At 45.6% G+C, this 18443-nt stretch overlaps 2 protein-coding genes across 2 annotated transcripts; both read right to left on the minus strand.

Moving 5' to 3' along the window:
* Positions 1-1691: 1691 nt before the first annotated feature.
* Positions 1692-12144, minus strand: LOC129839265 (endoplasmic reticulum resident protein 27-like). The gene is made up of 8 exons (XM_055906575.1): positions 12064-12144; positions 11380-11466; positions 11155-11263; positions 3248-3429; positions 3000-3116; positions 2643-2768; positions 2065-2259; positions 1692-1736 (listed from the first exon to the last, which is right to left on the minus strand). Exons 1-8 carry the CDS (start codon positions 12142-12144, stop codon positions 1692-1694), a joined length of 942 nt encoding a protein of 313 aa, XP_055762550.1.
* Positions 12145-16064: 3920 nt separating this feature from the next.
* Positions 16065-18411, minus strand: LOC129839673 (putative mediator of RNA polymerase II transcription subunit 26). Its single transcript, XM_055907221.1, has 4 exons — positions 18340-18411; positions 16348-18262; positions 16230-16267; positions 16065-16155 (listed from the first exon to the last, which is right to left on the minus strand). The coding sequence occupies exons 2-3, from the start codon at positions 18162-18164 to the stop codon at positions 16258-16260; spliced, it is 1827 nt and encodes a 608-aa protein (XP_055763196.1). The 5' UTR covers positions 18165-18262; positions 18340-18411; the 3' UTR covers positions 16065-16155; positions 16230-16257.
* Between the last annotated feature and the right edge of the window lie 32 nt (positions 18412-18443).

Here is an 18443-nt window from a genome sequence, read left to right on the forward strand (position 1 = left end):
ATTTCACATTCTTAAAAAAAAGTGGTGATCCTAACTGACCTAAAACAGGGATTTTTTACTAGGATTAAATGTCAGGAATTGTGGAAAAATGAGTTTAAATGTATTTGGCTAAGGTGTATGTAAACTTCTGACTTCAACTGTACGTAACTTAATCAGATCTGGGTTCAAATACTACAGTGGCAAGAAAAAGTATGTGAACCCTTTGGAATTACCTGGATGTCTGCATAAATTAGTCATAAAATGTTATCTGATCTTCATCTTAGTCACAACAATAGACAAACACAGTGTGCTTAAACTAATAACACACAAATTATTGTATTTTTCTTGTCTATATTAAATACATCATTTAAACATTCACAGTGTAGGTTGGAAAAAGTATGGGAACCCCTTGGCTATTGACTTTTCCAAAAGCTATTTGGAGTCAGGAGTCAAACTGAAGTTGATTTGTTTGGAAGGAACACACACCACTATGTGTGGAGAAAAAAGGCACAGCACACCAACATCAAAACCTCATCCCAACTGTAAAGTATAGTGGAGGGAGCATCATGGTTTGGGGCTGCTTTGCTGCCTTAGGGCCTGGACAACTTTCTATCATTGACAGAAAAATGAATTCCCAAGTTTATCAAGACATTTTGCAGGAGAATTTAAGGCTATCTGTCCGCCAGTTGAAGCTCAACAGAAGTTGGGCGACGCAACAGGACAATGACCCAAAACACAAGTAAATCAACAACAGAATGGCTTGAACAGAAGAAAATACGCCTTCTGGAGTGGCCCAGTCAGAGACCTGACCTCAACCCGATTGAGACGCTGTGGCATGACCTCGAGAGCAGTTCACACCAGACATCCTAAGAATATTGCTGAACTGAAACAGTTTTGTGAAGATGAATGGTCCAGAAATTCCTCCTAACCGCTGTGCAGGCAACTACAGAAAACATTTGGTTGAGTTTATTGCTGCCAAAGGAGCATCAACCAGTTATTAAATCCAACATTTCACATACTTTTCCCACCCTATACTGTGAATGTTTACACGGTGAGTTCTATAAAGACATGACAACATATAATTGTTTGTGTTATTAGTTTAAACAGACTGTGTTTGTCTGTGTACATAAGAATTTGAAAATACTGTCAAATAATACAATTTGGCAGACTATTTGGTTTTTACAAATAACCACTCAAATACAAAAATAAAAGTTATTGTTTTGGGCTGTGTATTTGAAAAAGTGTTTTATATACCAGACATTCAAATATCCTGTACATGTATTTGAACACAGGTCTGCACTTAAATGTAGCATTTGCATGTAAATACACAAAGATGTATTGTATTGTAGTATTCTGCATCATATTCTATTGTATTTGCTGTTTCTTTGTGATTGCATTTGAAATCCTCAACTGTTATTTTGTCAGAAGACAGATTCCAATTCTTCTTTCTCTGTTAGACCCTCCAGGCCCTATTAGTCTACTGAGGTCAGTCAGTTGTGATTGTAACCATCACATCCAAAATCTAGTGGTGAGTAGCCACTGAGCTGTTGTCAACTCGCAGATGGCAGACTTGCCCTCACATAAACACACACCATGCCCACCAGAGGACACACATAGCCTACATAAGATTCAGGCAGAAATCAATACTGACTCCAAAAAAGACACAATTATTGTCACAAAGCTAATTATTTACATTCATTTATTTGTTTATTTTACAACTCCGTTTTAGGATCAGGTTCTCCTGCCTGCTTCACCTCCTAAAAAGATGAAAAAAGTTTTTGAGAAGCAATATAGATACATTCAATGGAGGCCACACAGTATAATTTATTGCCTCTTTCTACATATTATCAAAGCCTTCTGAAATGTATACTGCTCCATAGATATGGGTTCAAATAGTATTTGTTTTCTTTCAAATACGTATTTACCTGCTCTTAATTGAGCTTGCCTGTCACAATGGAACCAATAGAATAGTCCAAAAAGTGCAAACCCTGTCCATCTGGCATTCCAGGCAGGCTCAATCAACTCTCAAAGGCATTTGAAAGAGAACCAATACTATTTGAACTCAGGTATGTTTTGAACTCTGACCTTGAGATTGCCTAGTATGAGTGACTGGCAGAATTCCCGCACACGCTCGGTGGAGATCTCTCCCTCGGGCATGAGCCACTTCATATCTGAGTCGCCGTCGTAAATGCCCACGCGGGGAAGGTCACGTGAAGTCAGGCCGAAGTAGCCCAGAGATTTCTCATTGGACTTCACCCCGTGTACCAGCACAAACAGGAACTGTGGCAAATAAATCATGGTAATATTCAGTAGAGCACACTGTAGCAAATACGTTTGACAACCAAAACTAAAACTAAAATCAGTGGTTTTATTGGACGAGTCCAATGTCAAAAGTAGTTCAATATATATATGAATTTTGTTGATGGGCATTTCCTTATCTCCCGCATTTGGTAAGGGTTTTCACAGAGCAGTTCAAAACATCTGACTCCATTGATCCAAATTACATATTAAATTCAAGATTCAATTAAATAGTTGATTCAAAAGAACCGATTCCAAATAGGGGATTAGGGACATTATCTCAAGATTTGAATCAAATGGCCGATATAACAGAGATTTTGTTGAGTCACTCTTTTCAGGTCCAGTTGCTGCTTGCCTGCTCTCACCTCGCCAACAAATTCTGGGGCCAGAGCTCCTAGTCGGTCCTTGAGCTCTTTATAGTCACCACTCCCCCTGTTGATGAAGAGCAGGAGGTGTGCCTTCACCTCAGACTGGAACAGACCCACTGCTGTCTGAGAGGAGAGAGAGAGAGCTATAGGAAATAGATATCAACAGAGGCATGTGACAGTACATTAACTGTCTGTAGATATAGTCTGGTTATATGACTGAACATGAAAGGCTAATAATACAAAGATGTGATGGCAAGGTGGAATCATGACAAGGCTAGTAATAACTGTTAATAGGTGCTGTTGTATAGAGTAGTGTGTAAGGTGTAGATGAACAGTGCTGTGGTCAGTGACTACCACTTGGTTGTACTCGGTGATGTAGCGAAGCTCGTTCATGGTGATAAAGCGAGCAAGGCCGTCCGCCTCCACTTTCTTGGTCTCAGAGAGCTGAAGGTTGTCTTGGTGGTTATCTGCCTGAACACACACACATAGATCACATTTTTCAGTTGATATTTTCTCATACATTTGTTGTCAAAGTTGTTGTAACGGGAGCCAAGCAGGTGATTTCTGATGGACAAAGTGAAAGGTGTGGTGTAGTAGTTTACCTTTCTGAAGATGGCGATAGTGTCAGACACGATGCTGAGTTTGGCCCATGCCTCCTTATCGCTGCACAGAGCCACAGGGATATGCTTCACAGTCTTAGCTGCCTCCACAAACTCCTTGTAGCCTAAAGTCTCCTCGGAGGGAGTCTGAGAGAGAGAGGGAAAGAGATGGCGAGAGAGAAGGGGCAGACAGAGAGGGAGAGAGAATGTTCGAGTCTAATAACACTCACTACAGTGAAATACTAATGAAGTCTGTTTTTGAGATTCAAATTGCCACTTAGCCCAAGTGAATTTCAGTGAAAAATATTTTGGTCCTTTGTATATGTCATACAATCATCCTCAAAGAATGTCTTTAAAAATAATATTTTGGTCCCCAGCAGGTACACGGCAGTCCACCATTTTTTCTCTCTCTCTCTCTCTCTCTCTCTCTCTCTCTCTCTCTCCCTCCCTCCTCCTCTCCTTGCATGGTGTCCCCGGTTCGCCAACACAGCCCAGTGCGGGTTATTCCACCTCCCCGCACTGGACGGGCTACGGGGAGCATTCAACCAGGTAAGGTTGGGCAGGCTCGGTGCTCAAGGGAGCCAGTACGCCTGCGCGGTCCGGTATATCCGGCGCCACCTTCCCGCCCCAGCCCAGTACCACCAGTGCCTACACCACGCACCAGGCTTCTAGTGCGTCTCCAGAGCCCTGTTCCTCGTCCACGCACTCTCCCTGTGGTGCGTGTCTCCAGCCCAGTGCCTCCAGTTCCGGCACCACGCATCAAGCCTCCTGTGCGTCTCCAGAGCCCTGTACGAACTGTTCCTTCTCCCCGCACTCGCCCTGAGGTGCTTGCCCTCAGCCCGGTACCACCAGTGCCGGTACCACGCACCAGGCCTATAGTGCGCTTTGAGAGTCCAGTGTGCCCTGTTCCTGCTCCCCGCACTAGCCTTGAGGTGCGTGTCTCCAGTCCGGGACCACCAGTTCCGGCACCACGCACCAGGCCTACTGTGCGCCTCAGCAGGTCAGAGTCGGCCGTCTGCCCAACGCCGCCTGCACTGCTCGTCTGCCCAGAGCCGTCCGAGCTGTCTGCACGTCTCATCTGCCCAGCGCCATCTGAGCCATCCGTCTGCCCAGCGCCATCTGAGCCATTCGTCTGCCCAGCGCCATCTGAGCCATCCGTCTGCCACGAGCCTTCAGAGCCGCCCGTCTGTCCCGAGCCATTAGAGCCGCCCGTCTGTCCCGAGCCTTTAGAGCCGTCCGTCAGTCAGGAGCCGCCAGAGCCGCCAGCCGGTCAGGAGCCGCCAGAGCCGCCAGCCAGTCAGGAGCCGCCAGAGCCGCCAGCCAGTCAGGAGCCGCCAGAGCCGTCAGCCAGTCAGGAGCTGCCTTAGCTGCCCTCCATTCAGGAGCCGCCAGAGCCGCCAGCCAGTCAGGAGCTGCCAGAGCCGCCAGCCAGTCAGGAGCTGCCTTAGCTGCCCTCCAGTCATGAGCTGCCTTCCAGTCATGAGCTGCACTCCAGTCATGAGCTGCACTCCAGTCATGAGCTGCCTTCCAGTCATGAGCTGCCCTACAGTCATGAGCTGCCCTACAGTCATGAGCTGCCCTACAGTCATGAGCTGCCCTCCAGTCATGAGCTGCCCTCCAGTCATGAGCTGCCCTCCAGTCATGAGCTACCCTCCAGTCATGAGCTGCCCTCCAGTCATGAGCTGCCCTCCAGTCATGAGCTGCCACTCAGTCATGAGCTGCCACTCAGTCATGAGCTGCCACTCAGTCCGGAGCTGCCACTCAGTCCGGAGCTGCCACTCAGTCCGGAGCTACCTCTCTGTCCTGAGCTACCTCTCTGTCCTGAGCTAACTCTCTGTCCTGAGCTACCTCTCTGTCCTGAGCTACCTCCTAAATCATGTGGGGGCCTTGGGGAGGATTCTTAGGCCAAGGTCGTGGGCGAGGGTCGCCACTCAAAGGACGCTAAGGAGGGGGACAAAGACAGTGGTGTAGTGGTGTCCTCGTCCTGCGCCGGAGCCGCCACCTCGGACAGATGCCCACCCAGAACCTCCTCTTAAGTTTTAGGGGTGCGTTCGGAGTCCGCACCTCAGGAGGGGGGTACTGTAACGTCCTGGCCAGAGTTCTTATGTGTTTTGCTTGTTTAGTGTTGGTCAGGACGTGAGCTGGGTGGGAATTCTATGTTGTGTGTCTAGTTCGTCTGTTTCTGTGTCCAGCCTAATATGGTTCTCAATCAGAGGCAGCTGTCAATCGTTGTCCCTGATTGAGAATCATATATAGGTGGCTTGTTTTGTGTTGGGGATTGTGGGTGGTTGTTTCCTGTCTTTGTGTTTTGTCTGCACCAGCTAGGACTGTGACGGTTAGTTTATTTTGTCATTTTGTATAGTTTCTTGTTTTGTGTTAATTAAATCATGGAAAATTACCACGCTGCACATTGGTCCTCAGATCCTTCTCGCCTCTCCTCGTCTGAGGAGGAGGACGACTTAGACTGCCGTTACAAAGGTATTGACATGACTGCATAATTAGCTAAATGAGTCCAGGCAACTGAGAACTTTGTTCAGCCAATGGGTTTTAGTGTTTTAGCAATTGAGAAAAACTGCAATATAATGTGTTACATAGTGTGCATCTGTGATAACTTTATGTAATAGATCCTCTCTCTCTCTCTCTCTCTCTCTCTCTCTCTCTCTCTCTCTCTCTCACTCTCTCTTTCTCTCTCTCTCTCTCTCTCTCTCTCACACACTCTCTCGTTCTCTCTCAGACTATGAAAAAAAGACAAAAGACATGACATTGACTCCTGAGTGAACCTTTGCCCCCTCTATAGCCACCCTGGTTATTATATGACCCTGATGGTCATTTACGATCATTGGAACGTCTTGAATAGCACATGTAAATATCCTCTCTAGTTTTAAACCTAGTTTTAGGACTTTAGGGAGTGTTTCCTAGAGACTGTGCTTCGACAAATGCATTGATGGGTCTTGGATTTTTAGACTGGGTATCTCTAAAACGCTTTGTGACAACTGCTGATGCAAAAAAAGGCTTTTAAGAAAGACATATGGTTGATTGACAGATTTGTATTATTATTACCATCATAATCTTTACTATTATCATGTTACAGGTGAGACATACCCAGAAATGTCAACATCTTGGCAAGTGCTCAAATCTGTACAGCAGCCCCAGACAATCACGTTCAGTAGCTCTAACTTACAAGAATGGGTTTACAAGGCAGTGATGAAAACAGTTTATATGAGCGCTAATTCAGACATACAATGATATATATTTGATACAATTACTCATTCAAAACTGTTGTTACAAAATCACTTCTCATTGTGTTCATTTCAAACCTTGAACAATATAATCTGTAAACATGTCGTTCTATACTGAAAACAGGTACATTGTGAAAGAGTTTTGATGATGTTGATGTGACAACACATTTTTTATTCATCTCTCAATTTAGGATAATATTGTTTATTTTTACTTTACTTAAATTGTATTATTTATGTTGTCTCATACCATGATAATACACTACCAAGCAAATGTGGAATTAACCCCATAACAGTTGTGTGTCTGTTTGGATCAAGACTTGATCAAGAATACCAATAGGCATGATCAGATCCTCTTTCCTATGCCGGCACCATATAATGCACAGCCACATGCAAATCCATCAACTCCACCAGTAAAACATTGAAAACCTTAACATGACTACTGGCAATGTCATTATTTTAGTCACCATCCATCAATGAAAAGATTTGGTCAAAGTATAGAACGTTGCTGTTTTTTTGTTTTGTTTTTTGTTTTGTCACAACAACCAAGTTTTCCTAACATTTGTCATAACTAGTAAGCCTTACATCCTGAATGAATATGGGCTCCCAAATATGTACCTGGGAACACATGGGAGGGGTGGTGTCACGCCCTGACCGTAGATATCCTTTTTATGTCTCTATTTGGGTTGGTCAGGGCGTGAGTTTGGGTGGGCATTCTATGTCTGGTGTTCTATGTTGTCCTTGTTTTGTATTTCTATGTGTTTGGCCTGGTATGGTTCCCAATCAGAGGCAGCTGTCTATCGTTGTCTCTGATTGAGAACCATACTTAGGTAGCCTGTTCCCACCTGTGTTTGTGGGTGGTTGTTTTCTGTTTTTTCTGTTCACCTTACAGGACTGTTCGTTTGTCGGTTTTGTTGTTTCGTCAAGTGTTTCGTATTTTATTAAAGGTACGAATCCTTTAATAATAGTAAGTTGTAACAGGCCTCATTCAGCAGTCTGAATTAACCTAGAGACACCAAAACATCAATGTTTAGAGAAGCTTTGAGATTATTCCACAAGTAAGGGGCAAAGAGCTGATTTACCGAACTCTGTACAGACCAAAGGAATTTCCAGAGTTAGCAATCCCTGACACTGAGTATGATAACTCTGACTCGTACATCTAATGGTTATTGTAAATGTTAGCTACAGAGGGAGTTTACAGTATGTAAAAGAGCTTTATAAAGGCAAAGAGAGCAACGAATTGACCTACGTGACCTCAAAGAGGGTCGCCTACTTTACGATAGAGAATGCAGGGATGTGTACTGAACCTGCACCCATATTAAAACAAAGTGCTCTAGGGTCAAGTGCATCTAAAGGCTTTGGGGGGGGGGCGAATCCTGTCACGTTCTGACCTTAGTGTTTTTGTATTTTCTTTGTTTTAGTATGGTCAGGGCGTGAGTTGGGTGGGTTATCTATGTTTTGTGTTTCTATGTTGGGTTTTTCGTTTGGCCTGATATGGTTCTCAATCAGAGGCAGGTGTTAGTCATTGTCTCTGATTGGGAACCATATTTAGGTAGCCTGTTTTCTGTTGTGTTTTGTGGGTGGTTGTCTTCCGTGTCTGTGTGTTCCACACGGAACTGCGGTTTTTGTTCGTTCAATTTATTGTTTTGTATTTCAGTGTTCAGTTTGTTCTATTAAAGTTTCATCATGAACACTTACCACGCTGCGCCTTGATCCTGCTCTCTTTCTCCAGACGAAGATCGTTACAATTCAATAATAATTTAAGGGCAATAAAGGTTTTCTGCAAAATAATGAAAGTGTAACGTAGTTCAGATAGAGCATGATCAACAGGGCGGGCAATAGAGCACACAACTGTATCGTCTGCATACAGGTGCAGGTAAAACTTTGTCATCAAATCAAATGTATTTTACATCAGCTGATATCTCAAAGTGCTATACAGAAACCCAGCCTAAAACCCGAAACAACAAGCAATGCAGGTGTAGAAGCACGGTGGCTAGGAAAAACTCCCTAGAAAGGCCAAAACCTAGGAAGAAACCTAGAGAGGAACCAGGCTATGAGGGGTGACCAGTCCTCTTCTGGCTGTGCCAGGTGGAGATTATAACAGAACATGGCCAAGATGTTCAAATGTTCATAAATGACCAGCATGGTCAAATAATAATAATCACAGTAGTTGTTGAGGGTGCAACAGGTCAGCACCTCAGGAGTAAATGTCAGTTGGCTTTTCAGAGCCGATCATTAAGAGTATCTCTACCGTTCCTGCTGTCTCTAGAGAGTTGAGAATAGCAAGTCTGGGACAGGTAGCATGTCCGGTGAAGAGGTCAGGGTTCCATAGCCGCATGCAGAACAGTTGAAACTGGAGCAGCAGCACGGCCAGGTGGACTGGGGACAGCAAGGAGTCATCATGCCAGGTAGTCCTGAGGCATGGTCCTAGGGCTCAGGCCCTCTGAGAGAGAGAGAGAAAGAAAGAAAGAAAGAAAGAAAGAATGAAAGAAAGAAAGAAAGAAAGAAAGAAAGAAAGAAAGAAAGAAAGAAAGAGAGAATTAGAGAGAGCATACTTAAATTCACACAGGACACCGGATAAGACAGGAGAAATACTCCAGATATAACAGACTGACCCTAGCACCCCGACACATAAACTACTGCAGCATAAATACTGGAGGCTGAGACAGGAGGAGTCAGGAGACACTGTGGCCCCATCCGATGATACCCCCGGACAGGGCCAAACAGGCAGGATATAACCCCACCCACTTTGCCAAAGCACAGCCCCCACACCACTAGAGGGATATCTTCAACCACCAACTTACCATCCTGAGACAAGGTCGAGTATAGCCCACAAAGATCTCCGCCACGGCACAACCCAAGGGGGGGCGCCAACCCAGACAGGAAGATCACGTCAGTGACTCAACCCACTCAAGTGACGCACCCCTCCTAGGGACGGCATGGAAGAGCACCAGTAAGTCAGTGACTCAGCCCCTGTAATAGGGTTAGAGGCAGATAATCCCAATGGAGAGAGGGGAACCGGCCAGTCAGAGACAGCAAGGGTGGTTCGTTGCTCCAGAGCCTTTCCGTTCACCTTCACACTCCTGGGCCAGACTTCACTCAATCATATGACCCACTGAAGAGATGATATTTATCATTATATTTATATATTTCTGACAAAACAATATTATTAATGTATACAATATAGTTGTTAATTAGACATTCTAACATATAACACAATATGTAGATACTAAAAACTGTACATGCAACATTTGAACAACAATTTCGACCCCCCTCGGGTTATGATGTATACAACATGACGATACATTGGCTATTTTAGTATTCCTTTTTTTATTTTTTATTGAGTCTTTTTTTTTACATATATTCTAAGATCTTCACAACCAAATACATACACAACTTTTTTCATTCCCCCATGGCTATATAAACCGAACTCTAGGTTTCATTTGCGTTATAATAATGATTTACTAATGAAAGTTTGTACCATTCCTCTCTGCAGATCCTCTCAAGCTCTGTCAGGTTGGATGTGGAGCGTTGCTGCACAGCTATTTTCAGGTCTCTCGAGAGATGTTTGATCGGGTTCAAGTCCGGGCTATGGCTGGGCCACTCAATGGTGCCAGGTTTCCTCCAGACGTGACGCTTGGCATTCAAGCCAAAGAGTTCAATCTTGGTTTAATCAGACCAGAGAATCTTGTTCTCGTGGTTTTAGAGTCTTTTTTGGCAAAGTCCAAGCCGGCTGTGATGTGCCTTTTACTGAGGAGAGGCTTCCACCTCACCACTATACCATAAAGCCCTGATTGGTGGAGCACTGCAGAGATGGACCTCCACAGGAAATATAGAGCTCTGTCAGAGTGACAATCGTGTTCTTGGTCACCTCCCTGACCAAGGCCCTTCTCCCCCGATTGCTCAGTTTGTCCCGGCGGCCAGCTCTAGGAATAGTCTTGGAGGTTCCAAACTTCTTCCATTTATAAACGATGGAGGACACTGTGTTCTTAGGGACCTTCAATGCTACAGAATTCTTTTTGGTACATTTCCCCAGATCTCTTAATCAGGGATTAGTAGAGGATTTATCTGAAAATACAAATAGCAGATACAGTCCATTACATCTGTGCCATCGTAGGTTTGAGCAAAGGGTTTCTCCATGAAGTTAAACTCAGACATCTCAGAATTCACGAAGTCAAACACAGACTGCGCATCTCGCCCACTTGAGACAAAGTAGCCCAAGAAACGTTCCTGAATAAAGCCCTGATCATCCACATACCTGACGATAACTGACAACTGCAAGCAGACTGGTGTCACCTTAACATTACCAGGAAAACGCTTGACCCTATAAGGTATGACAGTGATTAATCAGTTGTAAAAGGGTTTTATATGGGCTATGATGTGACCAGTTTTTTCTAATCAAGTCAAATGGGTTTAAAAAACTCCTGAAGAAAACTGGTCTTGGGGGGCTGAAAACCCTGTCAAACTGTAGCAACCTTATACTTGTTCATATTCATTATATTTAGTCTAGACTAAGAGTCGGGTTCCACGACCCAGACAAAGAGACAACAACTGATAGACAACAGAACTCACAGGGCTGAGCTTGCTTAATGCATGTTTGCATTCAGGGCCGGCCCTCGACGTTGTGCTGCCCAAGGCAAGACAAAAAACTGCCTACCCCCCTCCTATCCAAACCTTTGAACTCATTACACAGCTCTTTTGTGTCGATGTCCCTGGAATCCCCGTACGTAAGGGCCCTCTCGAGTGTTGCGGAGTCCCTGGTAAGCACTACAGTGTCCATGTCCTTGACGGTGGGGTGTTGTACAGGATGCTGAAAACACTGCTGTGCTCTTCGAGCTGCGTAAAGCCCTCGTTGACGGACTGAATAGCAGAATCAAGAAACTGATTAAAGAAATGTACTTCGAATTTCTGCTGAGGGTCAGTCACAGGCTCATCCTCTCCCTCGTAGCCAAACAGACTCCTCTTCTTCCTGGGACGGCCAATGGGCTGCACTCGGAAACAGGGCACAATACACATCTCCTCTGCCAACTCATTTGCGCTTGCTAATGCGCCAGCGAAAGCTGCATCGGAGTGGTAGTCTTGGAGGAATACCCTGGTTGAGTTCAGTTGAGCCACTGCTTGTGAAAGGTTCAAACTCACCACCTGCAAACTCTTTCTGGTGATTTTCACTTTGAACAATGTGTCATACCAAACGACCACTGCGCTCATGAAGCCAAATTTGTTCATCTTGGCGGCAATGCTGTTTGCCTCCAACCTTGTTTTAGCACAGGGCATCATAATTCTCCCCGAGTTGGTATTGCACAGGTTTCACAGCCTCCACCCGGGCTCTCCCATCTCATGGTGCTGAGGGGAGTCCATCTTTCACGTGCTCTTTCAGCACGTCACAGCTGTGTGTAGCTCCAGATAAAAATGTCTAAATCTCTTGGATGGTGTTAAAAAACTCAGCTGCCTACAAGCAACACGATAATGCATCAGAGAGAACCAGATTCAGTGAGTGCGTGCTCCATGGCATGAAAAAAATTCCCTTGTATTGATATTATGCACTCTCTTTTGAACTCCGCAGTGCCTCCCCCGCATATTTGCCCCGTTGTCATACCCCTGCCCTCTCATGTTCATGATGGCGATGCCATGTTTCTGTAGTTTGGAGATGAGCAACTCTGTCATGCTCGCCCCGTTGCGTCAAGTAGTTCACTAAACTCCAGGAAGTGCTCTCTCGTGCGCACTGACCCATCATCCTCGGTTGAAACAAAATGCACCACTGTAGTCATCTGATCTGTTTTGCTCTTGTCTGGTGTGCAGACCAAAATTATAGAAACATGTCTGGCTGCTTTTAGCTCACTGCACACTGTCTGCTAGAACTCTTCTGCCAGCATGTCAATGATTTCGTTCTGTATTCTTTTACCAAGGTAGTTCACACGTGTGTCTTTGGGCTGTACTCTCCTTACATGCTTCTTCATGATTCCATCAAAGATACCCAGCATTTCCACAAACTTCAGAATGTTCCCATTATTTGGCTTGTTCAGCCAGTCGGTGGTCCCACGTAGCGCAATATTCTGGGTGGCCATTAATAGTATCAGGTGTATGAGCCTCTGTAGCAGCTGGTACCAGTTGGTAGTCTCTCCATCAATAGCCCGTTGGGCTTGGGCATCGATAGTTTGCTTGTACAGCAGCCTGATCTCCAGCTCCTTCCACCTCTGGAAACTATCTAGGTGGTCATGCGACTTCTCATGCGAGCTGAGGCAGTGGCACAGAATTTTCCGGTCCTTGGTTCCATCCCTGACCAGCGCAGATTTGCACTAGTGTGAAAATAGTTTGCAGCAAAAACAGAAGGCTGCATCGTTTTGCTTGGAATAGACAGGCCATGGTCTCTCCACTCGCTCCCCGTTCACCATCCTCCTATTGTAGTGGGCCACCGAACATTTTCGTTGCCCCTCATCTCTTGGGAAATTCCCCTCCTTATCCTGATGTGGCCCAGCCTGCACTAACATATCCCGTAAAGATCCATTCATATATTTTGGCCAATCACAGGGATCTTTTATGTTTTTTGTCTGGGAGTCAGATTTAGCAGCAGCACGACTGTCATCGGGGATGGGGTGCGACGAATCTGAGTCAGGGTCCAAGATAGTAGGGTCTCCGCCAGCATTGTTTGGAGGTGTGGCCACCCGTTCTTATTCACCCAGTGAACTCTCATCATTGGTGGAAGTGGATGGCTCCTCCGGTTCGCCCTCTTCACTGCTAGAACCAGCGAAAGGGGGCTCGTCCCTCTCGGCGAATGAACGCCTGTCCCTGGAGGCTTGTCGTTCTCTATTCCGGCTGATGGACATAGCTGCACACTGATCAATTTCAGCAGCGAATTGCTTTGGTTTAGAGATTGTGCCTCTTTTCTCATTCATTTTTTATTTTTATTCGCTTCAGTCATTTTTGTCTCTTAGACATGGTAGCAAATTTGTTTCAAATCTCTGTAGCTTACTTTTAGCTGATGATATCTACTAGTATGAGCTAGCTAACGTTAACAGGATAGGTTAGGCTACTGCCTTAATCATCAGTCTTCGTCACACAAACAAAAAAACAATACAATAATTGAATTGGCAAACTCCTTTTTATTAATGATTCACAGTTGGATAATCCCATATAAAACACACACATCACCATAGCTACCAAAGGCAGTAAGAGTGAACTTTGGGAGAAGAGAAAAAAAGGTGGGGGCGGGAACTGCAGCAATGGCTATGAGCTGGTGGCTGGGGTGCGGGCGGTTTAGAAGCCGATCAGGGGCACCGGAGGGTGGCAGCCAATTGCCAAAATGACGGCCGCATAATCTTGCCTAATGGGAGGGCCAGCCCTGTTTGCATCATGCAGAGCTATGCAACGGTAAGCCTAATTAAACATTAACTCACATCTGTCATCACTATTATGTTGATTCATTCCAGTTACTCATTTTGGATTGAAAAAGTATAGGCAGCCGGGCCAGCCCCAGTTTGAATGTAATCCAAATTTATTCACATTTACTCCTGACACACAAATAGACTATAAATACATAACGTTACCAATTTGTTTACCCTAACCAGATGTACATGGCGCATAGACTGTACACAGCTGCTATTATTAGCCTACATGGTCAGACTGAAAAATCATCTAGTGTTCATCCCATACAGCATGTCAGATCTCTGTTTAGGAGTAGCCTAGGCTGCTGCAACATTTATATGAGTTAATTGTCTGTCCGGAGTGATTATGTTATCACCATTACTAAATAAATACATGTGGAAAGCCTACTTGAGCTGGCATAAAAAAAATGTGCTGGGTCATTCTTTAATTGAAATGCATTCCAAGGGACTACCTCATGAAGCTGGTTGAGAGAATGCCAAGAGTGTGCAAAGTTGTCAAGGCAAAGGGTGGCTACTTTGAAGAATGCCAAACATATTTTAATTTGTTTAACACTTGTTTTACTTTAGTTACTAAAATTAATTCCATATATTACTCACCATCTGGATTCGGACATACAGTGTGTGGCAAAATGTGATACATTAAGGGTTAAATGTGCCACCACCTAGATATTGGAGACTACAAACTTTGCCATTTATAAAAAGGCATTATTCAATGTGTTTGTGGGCTATAGTAGCAAAGAAAAAATTCTATATTTTATCAAAACATGTTGATAAAATGTTAATACCTGAAGTGTCCCAAAAATTCATACATTAATTGATCATGGTTCTAACATTTAAAACAATTCCTTATGTTAGCTTAGTACTCTCCCTAAGGCTCAGATTGAGGTTGAAGAATAAGTCTGGATTTTCAACACCGTGTACAATGCATGCCTACATCTAAAGTGCACTACATGACCAAAGTTATAGACATCAGCTTGTTAAACATCTCATTTCAAAATCATGGGCATTAATATGGAGTAGGCTCCCCCAATTGTAGCTATAAAAGCCTTCACTCTTCTGGGAAGGCGTTCTACTAGATGTTTGAACATCTGTGGGGACTTGCTTTCATTTAGCCACAACAGTATGAGGTCAGATTGGTTGATTAGGCCTGGCTCGCAGTCGGCGTTCCAATTCATGCCAAAGGTGTTCGATAGGGTTGAGGTCAAGGCTCTTTCCAGGCCTGTCAAATTGTTCCACACCAATCGCAAACCGTTTCTGTATGGACCTTGCATTGTGCACTGTCATACAGAAACAGGAAAGGTCCTTCCCCCAAAATGTTGTCAAAGTTGGAAGCACAGCATTGTCTAGAACGTTATTGTATGCTGTAGCGTTAAGACTTCCCTTCACTGGAACTAAGGGGCCTAGCCCAAGTCTTAAACAGCCCCAGACCATTATTCCACCAACACATTTTGTTTGGCACAATGCAGTCAGGCAGGTAGTGATCTCCTGGCATTAGTGAAACTCTGATTTGTCCTGCCAGATAGTGTTTAGTCTCTCCAGACAATGCAATTCCATTGCGCTTGAGTCCAATATCACAGAGCTTTGCACCACCCCCACAGACAAGTGGAATTGCACATATTGATTGTAGGCTTGTATGCAGCTGTTCATCGAAACATGCTTCATGAAGCACCTGAACAGTTCTGGTGCTAACAATGCTTCCAGAGGCAGTTTGGAACGCTAAGTGTTGCAACCGAGGACAGATGACTACACACTACAGCCCTGTTGTGTGATTGTGTGGCCTGTCACATTAAGACTTACTTGACCGGGGATGCTTTAGGAGGGTGGAAATATGCTAAACTAACTTGAAATGTCATCCTATGACTGTGCCATGTTGAAAGTGAGAACTCATCAAGGCCCTTCTACTGCCAATGTTTGAATATTGAGATTGCAAGGCTGTGTGCTCAATTTTATACGAGTCAGCAACTGGTGTGGCTGAAATGCCAAATCCAGTCATTTGACAAAAGTATGAATATGAGGACGGTCTGACATTTCACCACTAATGTAGAGCCAAACTTAGAATTGAACAACCAGTAGCAAAGGTATAAACTAGCTATTTGAAGACTGAAACACATTCTCTTTTACTGCCAACTGTACTGGTAACCCACAACATCTGTTTAAAATCAGCAAGCACAAGAGTACCCTCAGTACTGCAGAGACACTAGATATTGGAAAGTAAAATAGTTTATTGATTCAATCATGCAAGAGTAGCAAGAACACAGCAACTTCCTGGTAAAAACAAAAGCATGACTGAAACCTGAAAGAAATTAGAACAGTGTCAGCAACAGAATCTTATGTCATCAATTTGACAATAAAAAAATAAAGTCTCACCATCAGCTTCTAAAGGATGAATCCACCATTAGATTTTCCTGTTGGCAGATACATGGTTAGTACAAAGGATTTCAAATTCAGAGCGCAAAGTTAAAACCAGATTAAAGTCGTATGTTACCTTGTAGGATCCTTCACTAGTGGTGGGTATGTGCTTGGTTCAAATATGCCAACACTGTCATTGGGAGCATTTCCACTGTCAACAGGCATAGCCTCCCTATGAGTGTAGTGGGTTTGGGAGAAGACAGTTCTGCCATTCTCGTAGTGTGATTTGGAACCGATTTGGAACTGAGAATTACTAGAGGCGCCATCTTTAGTGCTTTCGTAGTGCTTCTGCTGAGACATTGGGACCAGTTGCTGCTGGGGCATTTGGGCTACATGCCATAATTGCTGAGGAATAGGGTTCGGTTGCTGCTGGGGCATTTGAGCTGGATACCTCACTTGCTGCTGGGGTTCGACGGCCAGATCCTTCTGCTGCTGGGGAAAATAAGCTGGATGCCACACAAGCGGAGGCTGCTGGGGAATGGGGGCCTGTTGCTTATGTGGCATGGCGGCCAAATGATTATGCTGCTGGAGCGTTTTAACTCGATACCACACTTGCTGGGGCATGGCGGTCAGTTCCTTCTGCTGAGGTTCAGTGGCCAGTTGCTTCTGCTGCAGGGGCTTGTGAGCTACATGCCATTCTTGCTGAGGAACGCGGTTTGGTTGCTGCTGGGGCATTTGAGCTGGATTACTCATTTGCTGCTGCTCGACGGCCAGCTCCTGCTGCTGCTGGGGTTCGGCGGCCAGCTCCTGCTGGGGTTCGACGGCCAGCTCCTGCTGCTGCTGGGGTTCGACGGCCAGCTCCTGCTGCTGCTGGGGTTCGACGGCCAGCTCCTGCTGCTGCTGGGGTTCGACGGCCAGCTCCTGCTGCTGCTGGGGTTCGACGGCCAGCTCCTGCTGCTGCTGGGGTTCGACGGCCAGCTCCTGCTGCTGCTGGGGTTCGACGGCCAGCTCCTGCTGCTGCTGGGGTTCGACGGCCAGCTCCTGCTGCTGCTGGGGTTCGACGGCCAGCTCCTGCTGTTGCTGGGGTTCGACGGCCAGCTCCTGCTGTTGCTGGGGTTCGACGGCCAGCTCCTGCTGTTGCTGGGGATTTTGAGCTGGATGCCACATGAGAAGAGGAATCTGTGGCATGGCAGCCAGATGATTTTGCTGCTGGAGCATTTTAGATCGATACGACACTTGCTGGGGCATAGACGTCAGGTTCTTCTGAGGTTCAGTGGGCGGTAGGTTCAGCTGCAGGGGCATTTGAGCTGGATGCCACACTTGCTGGGGCACGGCGGTCGGTTGCTTCTGCTGCAGGGGCATTTGAGCTGGATGCCACACTTGCTGGGGCACGGCGGTCGGTTGCTTCTGCTGCAGGGGCATTTGAGCTGGATGCCACACTTGCTGGGGCACGGCGGTCGGTTGCTTCTGCTGCAGGGGCATTTGAGCTGGATGCCACACTTGCTGGGGCACGGCGGTCGGTTGCTTCTGCTGCAGGGGCATTTGAGCTGGATGCCACACTTGCTGGGGCACGGCGGTCGGTTGCTTCTGCTGCAGGGGCATTTGAGCTGGATGCCACACTTGCTGGGATACGGTGGTAGTTTGCTTCTGCTGCAGGGGCATTTGAGCTGGATGCCACACTTGCTGGGATACGGTGGTAGGTTGCTTCTGCTGCAGGGGCATTTGAGCTGGATGCCACACTTGCTGGGATACGGTGGTAGGTTGCTTCTGCTGCATGGGCATTTGAGCTGGATGCCACACTTGCTGGTTCATGGCAGCCAGTTGCTTCTGAAGTTCAGTGGCTTGTTGATTCTGGGGCATTTGAGCTTGATATCTCATTTGCTGAGGTTGCTGGGACACGGGGGCCAGTTCCTTCCGCAGGATGGAGGCCGGATGTTTCTGTTGCGCTCTCATTTGAGCTGTTGGAGAGTTATAATTGCCATATCCTAGAGACCTAAGTGATCCTGCATAGAGCCATGCTGCATTAGAACCCAGTGCAGGAGACCAATCACCTAGGTAAAAAAAAAAATTATTAAATGCCAGCTTTAAGGTTATGGAATTACGTAGCCATTATTTGAAATGAACTCACCTTCTGATGTAGAACACGTTATCCCTCCAATTAGCAGGCAACAGAGCCAAGAAACTCTTTAGGAAAAAGAAAGTATGTTTTAAACATAGCTACCTGCAGGACAA

The sequence above is a fragment of the Salvelinus fontinalis genome, chromosome 40, assembly GCF_029448725.1.
Source record: "Salvelinus fontinalis isolate EN_2023a chromosome 40, ASM2944872v1, whole genome shotgun sequence".
In the NCBI taxonomy this organism is placed as follows: domain Eukaryota; kingdom Metazoa; phylum Chordata; class Actinopteri; order Salmoniformes; family Salmonidae; genus Salvelinus; species Salvelinus fontinalis.